This window comes from Vipera ursinii, assembly GCF_947247035.1.
Source record: "Vipera ursinii genome assembly, contig: SUPER_2_unloc_1, whole genome shotgun sequence".
NCBI classification, from domain to species: Eukaryota; Metazoa; Chordata; class Lepidosauria; order Squamata; family Viperidae; genus Vipera; species Vipera ursinii.
In genome coordinates, this window is record NW_028148453.1 from 84,058 (window position 1) to 97,413 (window position 13,356).

Below are 13,356 nucleotides of genomic sequence, written 5' to 3' on the forward strand. Positions count from 1 at the left end.
AGAAGCTTCTTCAGTTCTTCAGAACTGAAGAAGCTTCTTGGATGAGAAGCGAAATGTCTTCAAGGAAAAAGCAAAGGTAGTACAGTTGCCTTTTGAAAAAGCACCTATGGGACAACCATGACTGAGAATCTCCACAGATCTTCTGCTTGAGACTATTCACAAATGGTTCTGGTATCTTGAGCCTGACAGGAAAGCGGGATTTGAATCAGTGCCTGGAGACTGAAGGGAAACTGATTTGGGCTATGGCTCACACCAGTGACAGAGTTAAGCATGGTTTGTGGAATAAATCACAATTACAGATAGTCCTCAATTTACCATCTGTCACTTAGCTACTGTTCAGTTATAACAGACCACCCAAAAGGGGCTTATGACCCAGATTCTGATAGTCATGTGATCACATTTTGGGGGCTTGGCAATTGGCCCGTATTTATAGCTGTTTGCGGCCTACTGCGTCAAATGACCACAATTTATGTTTTTGCCAGAAACCGGCATTTACTTCCAGTTTCTGGCAAAAAATGGCCACTGCAGACAGTGGGCTTGCTTAACAACTACAACATTCTTTTAGTGACCACCACAAAAAAAGATCATATCATCAGGGCTGTCATATGGATGCCCCAACATAGGGTCATCGTGACATGTGACAGAAATTCGGGTTCCATAATGGTTGTAAATCAAGGACTACTACTTGTATTTGGACTCACACATCGCACAAAGGCATGTCTCCATTCCCACTTGTCAAGCTAAAGTTCATTTTTAAACATGATTTGTGGCTTATGTGATCAGCAGTCTGTTAGCCGGAACTTATGGAACATGTGTGCATCTATAATTGTGATTTATTCCATAAACCACAGTTAACCAAGCCACATCTTAGCACAATGCATCAATCCAGCTATTAGATGAAACGTTATATTTGACAGTAACTGCATTAGCAAATGGAAGGCAAGCTTAGAGACAGGCTAATTATGAGACACATCTAACTTTTGCTTTAATCCGTTTCTGTGATATACATTATCCTCTTGTCATTATAATAAAGAAACACAATACCATGTTGGCATCCAAAATCAGAAACATGGAGACTAACCAACAAAGAAGAGTGGCAAAAAAAAAAGTGTGATGGGGAACTGAATGGAAACAAATGAGGTCGCTTCTCTGTTGGACACATTATCGTCTGCTAATTGATGTTTGTGTACAAATGGGAAGAGCTTAATCTGTCCTCTTAACTGCTTCCTTGATCGCTGTAGTGCATAGCTTAAAAAAAACAGGTCTTCAAAAAGTCGACTTTGCCAAGCCTCGACAACAAGACTGGCAACCTTTATCAGGAAGACGAAAGTGCACACACAGAGACAGTCACAACATGGAAGATAAAGGAACCAGGGGAGCAGGTCCACTGTAGGATCCCCGCATGTGTCAGACAAAGTGTTGCCTATCCCATCATGCTCAGCTCTGGGAAAGTGACCGCTTGCCACAGGGTGACTGTAGATATACTGACTGTCTGATACTTGTACATCTCCACACAGTACAGCAGAGTCCTGTGTTATCAGTCCAACCCAGCTCCGTTATTGGACTACAACTCCCATCCATTTTATCCAGGAAGACCATGGGTCTTGATGCCTCTGGAAGCCAAAAAGTTAGGGAAGGCTCGGGGAAGACAGTTGCCCGTCGATATCCCATCCAGGTTGAGCATTTGTCTAGCTGGCAAACTTTTTATGAAGTCTCCTCGTATCGTTGCTGCTCCTCTTGCAGTTTGGCTAAATTCAGAGCTTCTCGGGCGTGGATCTTCTGGTGCTTCACCAAGACGGTGCGGTGGGTGAACTTCTTCCCGCAGGTGGGGCACTGGTGAGGCCTCTCCCCCGTGTGGACCTTCTGGTGGCGGATGTGGACGGCCCGATCGGAGAAGCATTTCCCACAGGTGGCGCACTTGAAGGGCTTCTCGCCCGTGTGGGTCCTTTGGTGCACCATCAGAATCTGCCACTGGCTGAAGCTCTTCCCACACTCCGAACAAGTGTAGGGTCTCTCCCCGGTATGGACTCGGTGGTGCTTGACCAGCTGGGAAGAGGTGTTGAAGGATTTCTCGCAATCGGGGCACTTGAAGGGTTTCTCTCCTGTGTGGGAGCCCTCGTGTTTCTTGAGGGTGGAGCTACGGCTGAAACCCTCCCCACACTGGGCGCATTGGAATGGCTTCTCCCTCACGTGGACCTTCTGGTGGTTGAGCAACTGAGACTTCTGCGTGAAGCTCTTGTTGCACTCGGGGCAGCTAAAGAGTTTCTTTTCGATGTGGACTCGGTAGTGCCTGGTGAGGACCGAGCTGACGGTGAAACTCTTCCCACACAGATCACAAGTGTACGGCCTCTCTCCCGTATGAGTCCTTTCGTGGGCAACCAGAGTGGACTTGAAGCTGAAGCATTTCCCACAATTCTGGCACATGAATGGCTTCTCGCCCGTGTGGGTCCTCTGATGGGCGGCAAGCACCGTACTTCGGCTGAAGGTCTTGCCACACACCGCACAAGTTTTCTTTTCTCGACTTCTGTGTTGTCTTTGGACCACAGCAGGTTGACTTGAATCCCCATCTTCTTCTGCTAGAGGAAACGCTTCAGGTCTGGGTTGATCTGGGTTGTCCTCATCCTTCTGATCAGCTCCATCCCCAAAGGATGCAGGACCATCTCCATCTTCTTCGGACCAATAAGATTCTTGCAAGGAGGGCCCACACAATTTTACTGGCTCGGTGGCTTCCAACTGGGAATCCCCTTGCCTCGTCTCAATCACCCACCTGTCATCTGTGGGGAACATAAAGGAAAAAGGATTACTCAAGAATCTAAGCAGAGCATGGCTGCCACATCAGAGCAAAGTATTATCCCAGTAGCCCATTTGTAAATTGGCCAATCAGATGGCCAGCAACAATGATGTTGGAAACATTTTGTTCCAAGTTTAGATGGGGGGGAAAAATCCCACCTACAAGGGTCTCCAAGTGTGGCCACTTTAAGACTTGTGGACTTCAACTCCCAGAATTCCCCAGCCAATATGGCTGGCTAAGGAATTCTGGGAGTTGAAGTCCACAAGTCTTAAAGTTGCAAAAGTTTGGAGACCCCTGCATTAGAACAGTGTTTCTCAACCCGGGCAACTTTTAGATGGGTGGACTTCAGCTCCCAGAATTCCTGAGCCAGCCACAGAGTTGAAGCCCACACATTTACCGTAACAGTTGCAGAAAAGTTGAGAAACACGTTGCATTAGAATAAGACTCTTGAGACCCAGTTATGTCCAGCTTGATGGCGGTGTGCTTTTAAAGAACACATAGAAATAATGATGGGAGATGGTATGAATCGTGGCTTAAGTTAAGGGTACAAAACCAAATCACAATCTCATGTCTGAATGCCACATCATCCTGTTTACCCACACACATGAAGAGTGGAACAGCCTCAAATGTACAAGGAGTCCCCGATTTACGACCAGTTGAATCCAGAATTTCCATTGCTAAGCTGGACAATTGTTCAGTCAGATTTGCCTGGTTTTACGACCTTTCTTGTTAAATGAATCACTGCGATTGTTAATGTGAATTTGGCTCTCTAGCTGTCTTTGCTTCTCAGAAGGTCACAAAAGGTAATCACATGACCCCAGCACACTGCGACCGTCATAAATATGAACCAGTTGTCCAGTGCCTAAATTTTGATCAGGTGTCCATGGGGGGAATGTTGCAATGGTCATAATGTAAAAAAAACAACAAATCCTAAGTCACTTTTTTCAGTGTTGTCGTAACTTTGAACTAAACAAACGGTTGTTAAGTCAAGAATTATCTGTACATTGAACTGCTAAAATTTCCCAGTGCAGAATAATTTAGCTCTGGTCTTAAGAAACAGGTTGTAGAGGCTCAGGCCCAAGTAAGCAGAAAGTGGGAGAGAGTCTCATGACAGCCCTGTCCTTTTTTTTTTTTTAAAGAGCGATAAAGGTTTGGAACAAGCTTCCATGTTTCTGTTAATTTATCCTACAAGAATCCTGCAAGTTCTGTTTCTTGACCTGGGCTACTTCGAAGGGCTGATGTTCGGTGTCGAGACTGATTCACCCTTTCACCCACATTTTCTCCTTCACTCACAGCTTGACAAAACAAGGGAAGAGATGGTGGAAGAGAATGCAAAAGTGGGAGGGACGGTATCTAGGCAACTTCCAAACATCTTTGGAAGTTTGCAAGGACCCCAAGTGCGGCTAACTGTTGTCTCATAACAAAATGAACAGAAGCGATTGATGAATGTATTGGGCTGTGGGTGGATAGGAGGGAAATGGGGAAATAACTATGCCAGAGTTTGTGTGGGAAAACCAGAGGTGGTTTCACTTCTTCTGTGCCAATGTAGATTTTCAGTAAAGTATTATACTCTTGGAAAATCATGTCCCAGGAGTTTCTTTGTTTGGAAATGCCAACTGGACAGTTGACATTTGGCTTAAAACAACTTCTGAAAATCCAGGCATCTCGGAGGCTGCAGCACACACCACGGGCCACTTACCTTCTGAGTAGCTGTCACCGTCCTGCTCCTGCTTGACCCCGATGGCACTGGCTTGTCTCTCTCCGGCCCCTGACAGAGACTGCTCAGCCGTGGAAAACCCTGCAGCCACCTCCTGCACCAAACCTGGTCCCTGAAATAACCCCAAAATTTTATCTTCAGGAACAGTTATCAGAAGGGAAAGTAGGCTGGGGAGAGTTCACAAAATGAGGAGGCCAGTTTCTTCCCCCGCAAAAAGACACAACACATCTGGAGATCACATATGTTCCTCAAAAAGAAAAGGGGGTTCATACTCCTTAAAGCAGAGGTGGGGAACTAGGGCCCCTTTATGATGTGTGGACTTCAACTCCCAGAATTCCTGAGCCAGCCTGGGCCATCAGTCCCCATGCTGGCTCAGGAATTCTGGGAGTTGAAGTCCACACATCGTAAAGGTGCCATCGTTCCCCATGCTGGCTCAGGAATTCTGGGAGTTGAAGTCCACACATCGTAAAGGTGCCATCGTTCCCCATGCTGGCTCAGGAATTCTGGGAGTTGAAGTCCACACATCGTAAAGGTGCCATTGTTCCCCATGCTGGCTCAGGAATTCTGGGAGTTGAAGTCCACAAGTCATAAAGGGGCCATAGCGCCCCACCCCTGCCTTAAACAAAATAGCTTAATTTGAAAAATAGGCCTGAATCATAGAAAATTTGGGCAATGATGGCAACTGGAAATTGAAGAGAGTACAGATGTGCAATATAAACCAAAGACGAGGGGTTTTTTAAATTATTTTTTTCAGAATTGGGGATTCGGCTTCATTTGTCAAAATGATGGCATTTAGCCTTTGAGATTATAGGTACTCCTTGAGTTACGACTATGAAGGAGCCTGCCCATTACGGTTGTAAGTTGTGACAGTCGTAAAATGAGTTGATCATTAAGCAAACCCTGCAGTTGTAAAGTGAGTGCTGTGGTTGTTAAGCAAACTCACAGTTCACTATGGCCCGGTTTGGCTGAAAATCCAACACAAATGTCGGCTTTCAGCAAAACCAACGTAAAATGCTCAGGCAGGAAACCCTATACCACTTCAGGCAAATGGCTGTCCAGTCTCTTCTTAAAAACTTCCAGTGTTGGAGCATTCACCACCTCTGGAGGCAGGTTGTTCCACTGGTTAATTGTTCTAACTGTCAGGAAGTTTCTCCTTAGTTCTAGGTTGCTTCTCTCCTTGACTAGTTTCCATCCGTTGCTTCTTGTCCTGCCTTCAGGTGCTTTGGAGAAGAGCTTGACTCCCTCTTCTTTGTGGCCAACCCCTGAGATATTGGAACACTGCTATCATGTCACCCCTCACCCTCCTCTTCGTTAAACTACACATACCCAATTCCAGCAACCGTTCCCTATATGTTTTGGCCTCCAGTCACCCAATCATCTTTGTTGCCCTTCTCTGTACCCTTTCTAGAGTCTCGACATCTTTTTTACATCGTGGTGACCAAAGCTGGATGCAGTATTCCAGGTGTGGCCTTACCAAACTAATCAAAGAAAGAAGCAAATTGGAATTAAGGAGAAACTTCCTGACAGTGAAGACAATTAACCAGTGGAACAGCTTGCCACCAGAAGCAGGTGCTTCATAAGTGGAGGTTTTTAAGAAAAGTCTGACAGCCACTTGTCTGAAATGGTATAGGACCATGGTGGCGAACCTATGGCACGGGTACCACAGGTGGCATGCAGAGCCCTCTCTGTGGGCACGCGCGCCATCGCCCCAGTCCTAGGCCTTCAGCTGGGTTTTATAAAGCCTTTTCACTTTAGGCCTCTGCCACCATGTCCAAAAAAAAGGCTCAATCAATTTCAACTTCTTGCAGTGGAAACAAAATCTCGCAAGGTTGGAATTGATTGATTGAACTTTTTAGTCCCACCTAGTCTGCCATTACCACGGCACCCACCCGGCACCCGACCATAGATAAGTGGGTTTTGGGTTGCTGTTTGGGCACTCGGTATCTAAAAGGTTTGCCATCACTGGTATAGTATCTCCTCCTTGAGCAGGGCTGGACTAGAAGACCTCCAAGCTCCCTTTCAGCTCTATTCTGATTCTGATTTTGATCTACCGGGAAGGGCTGATTTCCCCACCCCCCCACCCCAATATTCTTGGGCCCCAGCACATTCCCATTTACAAAGTTAACTTTTCCTAAAGCCTTACCTCCTGTGGCCGTCCTGAGGGAAAGCCTTCAGCCAGGGCCACCGCTTGGTCACAGGTGTGGGGCTTGGCGGCTTTGACCCACCTCTGGAGATCAGAGGGCAAGATGGCCAGGAACTGTTCCAGGACCAGCAGCTCCAAGATCTGCTCCTTGGTGTGCCTCTCCGGCTTCAGCCACCGGTGGCAGAGGTACCAGAGCTGGCTGCACACCTCGCGGGGACCCTCTGCATCTCGGTAACAGAACTCTCTGAAAAGGGTCCGTTGGGTGTCGGTGGCCGCTGAGTCGTCTCCCATGGCATCCTCACCCACCTTCCAATAGTCGTCCATCTTGGCAGGACCCGTCTGCTCACTCACTCTTTGAGTGCTGAGATCCAACAAGCCTTTATATCTGCGGTAGGTTTCCGCTGCTCCTTCCAAAGAAGCCAGGCAGGCCTTGGCGTTCTCCCACGGTTCAGAAACCAGCTCTTCCTCCTTGGAGGACTGCATTGCCTTCAAAGCAGCCCGAGGATCCAAATATTTCAACCGCCGATCTCCTGCCTCACTCTTGGCTGACCTGGAGCCCCCCATTTTTGCAAAACCTTCCGCCTTCTCAGCTCGGAGGTCCTTGGTCGTTCTTCCCGCCTTCTCCTGGGTGGCGCCAGCTTTGAGGCCCTCTTGCAATTCTCTTTCGGATTTTGCATCTGGATTTTTCCCCTTCTCCGTCATTATTTTATGTCTCATGACCAGCTTCCTTCAACTCCTGGAGAAACACAAGGTTGGAAGGTTGTTGTTAATTAGAAAGGCCGGCGTAGGCAACTAAGCTTGAAATAAACATGTACATATCTCCAAGAGGCTAAAACATATAGGGAACAGTTGCTGGAAATGGGTATGTGTAATTTAATGAAGAGAAAGGTGAGGGGTGACATGATAGCAGTGTTCCAATATCTCAGGGGCTGCCCCAAAGAAGAGGGAGTCAAGCTATTCTCCAAAGCACCTGAAGGCAGGACAAGAAGCAACGGATGGAAACTAACCAAGGAGAGAAGCAACCTAGAACTAAGGAGAAACTTCCAGACAGTTAGAACAATTAATAAGTGGAACAACCTGCCTCCAGAAGTGGTGAATGCTCCAACACTGGAAGTTTTTAAGAAGAGACTGGACAGCCATTTGTCTGAAATGGTATACGGTTTCCTGCCTGAGCAGGGGGTTGGACTAGATGACCTCCTAGGTCCCTTCCAACTAATTATTATTATTATTATTATTATTATTATTATTATTATTATTATTATTATTATTATTATTATTATTATTATTATTATTATTATTATTATTATTATTATTATTATTATTATTATTATTATTACATGGTGGCCTAGACGTGGAGCTCTCATCTCACAATCAGGAGGCTGTCAGTTTGATCCTAGGTAGCATCAGATATTTCTCTCTTTGGGTGCAAAGAGAAAATATCTGCTGCGAGCTCCACATAGGTGTCAGCTCCATTCAGTCACCCCGACTCCACCCCAATGCAAGAGATTACAGGGTTGTTAAAAGAAAATATATATATATATACATATCTCCAGGCCAAATTATCCACCTGTAATTTATCAACTCCAATCAGAATTAGAGATCCCGGACCTACGTGGTATTCATTCAAAGCTGCTAAAATCCTGCTTCCGTAAGCAAAAATTGCTAGCCAGTTTGATTACAGGTAGTCCTCGGCTTACAACAATTCATTTAATGACCATTCAAAGTTACACCGGCAGTGAAAAAAGTAGCTTTTCGACCGTTGCAGCATCCCCAGGGATCAAATTCAGACGCTTGGCAACTGACTCATGACGGTTGCAGTGTCCCAGGTTCATGTGACCCCCCCCCCCTTTTGCGACCTCCTGACAAGCAAAGCCAATGGGGAAGCGAGAGTCACTTTACAATCGGGTTACTAAATTAAAAACTGCACTGATTCACTTAAAAGCTGAAGCAAGAAAGATCATAAAAGGAAGGGGGCAAATCTCAACAAGTGTCTCACTTAGGAACAGAAATTTTGGGGTCAATTGCGGTCGTAAATCGAGGACTAGATGTCCTATTTCAGGGGTCTTCAAACTTGGCCCTTTTATGACTTGTGAACAAGCACACTGGCTGAGGAATTCTGGGAGTTGAAGTCCACAAGTCATAAAAGGGCCAAGTTTGAAGACCCCTGTCCTATTTGATATTTTTTAATATATATTTATGTACTTGATCAGTTCAAAGCTATAAACACGTCTAAAACTGCTGCTAATAAGCAAGGTCCCAGGTTTAGCAGCAGTGTAGCACCAAGTATCCACTAATACTTGTCAAAGTTGTGTTAATGCTTGTAGAAATGCAACATGAAGTTTAATCTTTGTAAAGGATTACAGAGATTTTAAGTGCATTTAGTAACAAGGTTTTTAGTTCTTTTCGAACAAGAAGAGCATAAAATAAGAGTTTGTCAACCTTGGCAAATTTCCTGGCTAGGGAATTCTGGCAGGTGAAGTCCATACATCTCAAAAGTTTGTAAGGTCGAGAAACACCAGGCTAAAAAATAAATGCAGACGCCCAGTGAAGCCGTTACTTGGGGTTACTTCCAGCTGCTATTACATTTTATTAATAAGGTAAAGGTAAAGGTTCCCCTGCACATGCGTGCTAGTCGTTTCCGACTCTAGGGGCCGGTGCTCATCTCCGTTTCAAAGCCGAAGAGCCAGCGCTTGTCCGAGGACGTCTCCGTGGTCATGTGGCCGGCATGACTAGATGCCAAAGGTGCACGGAACGCTGTTGTTACCTTCCCACCGTGGTGGTCCCTATTTTTCTACTTGCATTTTTACGTGCTTCCGAACTGCTAGGTTGGCAGAAGCTGGGACGAGTAACAGGCGCTCACTCTGTAACGCGGCACTTGGGATTCGACCCGCCAAACTGCCGACCTTCCGATCGACAAGCTCAGCGTCCTAACCCACTGAGCCACCGCGTCCCTATTTTATTAATAGAACCCACCATTTTATTATTTTCCTCTTAGGTGTGCCATCTTGTCTATCCCAATATAATGATTTTTTTTTCCCCCTCGGCAATGGTTCCAACAGACAAAATAAATAATATCCCAAAGAATGTGTATGGCCCACACATTCACACAGAGGGACCAAAAGGAAAACTTACTTCACCACCGGATACCAAATATCATTTTAATCTTCCCTGTGGCAAAGGTCACCCAAGGATTTTAGGTTCACCATGACTTCCAAACAGCCACCCACTTTAGTTTCTCTAATCCTGGCAAGACGGAGAGCATGCGTGCCTGTTGTGGGTTAGAGTAGGAGGTTAAAGAGATACTTGGGAACCGTTTCCTAAAAAGCAAACACAAATGTCAAAACGTTAATTTTGGATCAGTGCAAAAGGAAAGGAGGAGATTTTACCCACAGCCTCACCTGCGTACTTAATACTTAATTTCTTTCTTTCTCTCTCTCTCTCTCTCTCTCTCTCTCTCTCTCTCTCTCTCTCTCTCTCTCTCTCTCTGCAGTATGGCGACAAAATACAGGAAATTTATTTATTTTATTTATTTATTCGGTTTATATACCGCCCTATTCCCAAAGGACTCAGGGCGGTTTACAAGGCAAAATTTAAAAACAATCCAATATAAAATTAAAATAAATTAAAATAAATTAAATGAATTAGAAAGGGAGCTGTGGAGGTCAACTAGTCGCACGCTCACAGCCCTGTAAAACCCGCAATGCAGCCAAATCCAGAGCAGGACGGCTGACCCGCTCCTGATTTTTTATTTTATTTTATTTTATTTTGCCCCCCGCACGGTTCTCAGCCCTTGATCCCCGGCCGGGGATGCTGGGTGATGCGATACAGCCACACCTCCGGAGTGCTGCGGCTGGACGGACCGCGCCCTTCGGTGCGCCGGGCAGGTTGTTGCCCAACCAAATTGCCAAATTCTCCTCCAGCGAAAAACATCGCCGTGCGTGTTTGTGGGTGTGTGTGTGTGTGTGTGTGTGTGTGTGTGTGTGTGTGTGTGTGTGTGTGCGAGAGAGAGAGAAAGCGTAAAAGGACGGAGGAGGGCTTCTCTCTCTCTCTCTCTCTTCCACGCTTGCAAGGTTCCCCCCCCCGCACGGCTTTTCCCCCAACCTTTGCTAAATCGCCTCCAGCAAAGAACACGCGCGTGTGGGCGTGCGCGTGGGAATGGGCCAAAAAGGGGCCGAGAAGGGTTCCCCAATCCCTTCCACCCTTGCAAGGTCTCGCGCGCCTCTTTTTTTTTTTTCCCCGGGGCGCTTGCAAAGAGCATCCCCCTACACACACACACACACACACACACACACACGCATCCACGGCTGTCATTTACCCGGACTTTCCGACCTCACCGCTCGAGCAGGGTGGACCACCCCCCCCCTTTCCCCTCCCCCGGCCTCTGGAAGCCCCCAGCTGCCCGCTGCTCCCCAACTGGAAAGGAAGAGGAAAGGCGGCCCTTCCCTAAAGTGCCAAGCGCGCACCTTCTTCCAATGGCTTCCTCTCCTCCCTTCTGGGAAGTGCATCTCGGTCAGTTTAACCCTTCGGCCTCGGGGGGGGGGAGGGGGCTGCTCCAGCAGGAAAGAGAGGCAGGCAGAAATCCGTCTGGGAAGGTGATGATGCCCGCCCGTCAAGCCTCTCTGGGCTTCCGAGCTGCAGACTCAGCCAGGCTAGTCACAGATGGGTGTTAAGCAGGGCTTTTTTTTCTCATTGAACACTCAGAACGGAGTTCCGGCACCTTTTTTGGATGGAACCTTGTAGGGTAGGCAAGGCAGGTTGTATGACGTGTGAGTTCCGGCACCTTTTTTGGATGGAACCTTGTAGGGTAGGCAAGGCGGGTATGTATGACATGTGTGAGTTCCGGCACCTTTTTTGGATGGAACCTTGTAGGGTAGGCAAGGCGGGTTTGTATGACATGTGTGAGTTCCGGCACCTTTTTTGGATGGAACCTTGTAGGGTAGGCAAGGCGGGTTTGTATGACATGTGTGAGTTCCGGCACCTTTTTTGGATGGAACCTTGTAGGGTAGGCAAGGCGGGTTTGTATGACATGTGTGAGTTCCGGCACCTTTTTTGGATGGAACCTTGTAGGGTAGGCAAGGCGGGTTTGTATGACATGTGTGAGTTCCGGCACCTTTTTTGGATGGAACCTTGTAGGGTAGGCAAGGCAGGTTGTATGACATGTGTGAGTTCCGGCACCTTTTTTGGATGGAACCTTGTAGGGTAGGCAAGGCGGGTTTGTATGACATGTGTGAGTTCCGGCACCTTTTTTGGATGGAACCTTGGAGGGTAGGCAAGGCGGGTTTGTATGACATGTGTGAGTTCCGGCACCTTTTTTGGATGGAACCTTGTAGGGTAGGCAAGGCGGGTTTGTATGACATGTGTGAGTTCCGGCACCTTTTTTGGATGGAACCTTGTAGGGTAGGCAAGGCGGGTATGTATGACATGTGTGAGTTCCGGCACCTTTTTTGGATGGAACCTTGTAGGGTAGGCAAGGCGGGTTTGTATGACATGTGTGAGTTCCGGCACCTTTTTTGGATGGAACCTTGTAGGGTAGGCAAGGCGGGTTTGTATGACATGTGTGAGTTCCGGCACCTTTTTTGGATGGAACCTTGTAGGGTAGGCAAGGCGGGTTTGTATGACATGTGTGAGTTCCGGCACCTTTTTTGGATGGAACCTTGTAGGGTAGGCAAGGCGGGTTTGTATGACATGTGTGAGTTCCGGCACCTTTTTTGGATGGAACCTTGTAGGGTAGGCAAGGCGGGTTTGTATGACATGTGTGAGTTCCGGCACCTTTTTTGGATGGAACCTTGTAGGGTAGGCAAGGCGGGTTTGTATGACATGTGTGAGTTCCGGCACCTTTTTTGGATGGAACCTTGTAGGGTAGGCAAGGCAGGTTGTATGACATGTGTGAGTTCCGGCACCTTTTTTGGATGGAACCTTGTAGGGTAGGCAAGGCGGGTTTGTATGACATGTGTGAGTTCCGGCACCTTTTTTGGATGGAACCTTGGAGGGTAGGCAAGGCGGGTTTGTATGACATGTGTGAGTTCCGGCACCTTTTTTGGATGGAACCTTGTAGGGTAGGCAAGGCGGGTTTGTATGACATGTGTGAGTTCCGGCACCTTTTTTGGATGGAACCTTGTAGGGTAGGCAAGGCGGGTTTGTATGACATGTGTGAGTTCCGGCACCTTTTTTGGATGGAACCTTGTAGGGTAGGCAAGGCGGGTTTGTATGACATGTGTGAGTTCCGGCACCTTTTTTGGATGGAACCTTGTAGGGTAGGCAAGGCGGGTTTGTATGACATGTGTGAGTTCCGGCACCTTTTTTGGATGGAACCTTGTAGGGTAGGCAAGGCGGGTTTGTATGACATGTGTGAGTTCCGGCACCTTTTTTGGATGGAACCTTGTAGGGTAGGCAAGGCGGGTATGTATGACATGTGTGAGTTCCGGCACCTTTTTTGGATGGAACCTTGTAGGGTAGGCAAGGCGGGTATGTATGACATGTGTGAGTTCCGGCACCTTTTTTGGATGGAACCTTGTAGGGTAGGCAAGGCGGGTTTGTATGACATGTGTGAGTTCCGGCACCTTTTTTGGATGGAACCTTGTAGGGTAGGCAAGGCGGGTTTGTATGACATGTGTGAGTTCCGGCACCTTTTTTGGATGGAACCTTGTAGGGTAGGCAAGGCGGGTTTGTATGACATGTGTGAGTTCCGGCACCTTTTTTGGATGG

General features: G+C 47.2%; 1 protein-coding gene across 4 annotated transcripts; it reads right to left on the minus strand.

Moving 5' to 3' along the window:
* Positions 1 to 999: 999 nt before the first annotated feature.
* Positions 1,000 to 11,009, minus strand: LOC310637054 (uncharacterized protein). Of its 4 annotated transcripts, none has more exons than XM_083379960.1 (5): positions 10,967 to 10,980; positions 9,784 to 9,968; positions 6,652 to 7,387; positions 4,491 to 4,620; positions 1,000 to 2,774 (listed from the first exon to the last, which is right to left on the minus strand). In XM_083379960.1, the coding sequence occupies exons 3-5, from the start codon at positions 7,366 to 7,368 to the stop codon at positions 1,705 to 1,707; spliced, it is 1,917 nt and encodes a 638-aa protein (XP_083236086.1). In that variant the 5' UTR covers positions 7,369 to 7,387; positions 9,784 to 9,968; positions 10,967 to 10,980; the 3' UTR covers positions 1,000 to 1,704. The 4 variants fall into 4 exon arrangements, with proteins under 4 accessions (XP_083236086.1, XP_083236083.1, XP_083236084.1 ...); XM_083379957.1 differs by lacking the exon at positions 10,967 to 10,980 and adding an exon at positions 9,091 to 9,171 and having other exon boundaries at positions 9,784 to 9,938; XM_083379958.1 differs by lacking the exon at positions 9,784 to 9,968 and having other exon boundaries at positions 10,967 to 11,009.
* Between the last annotated feature and the right edge of the window lie 2,347 nt (positions 11,010 to 13,356).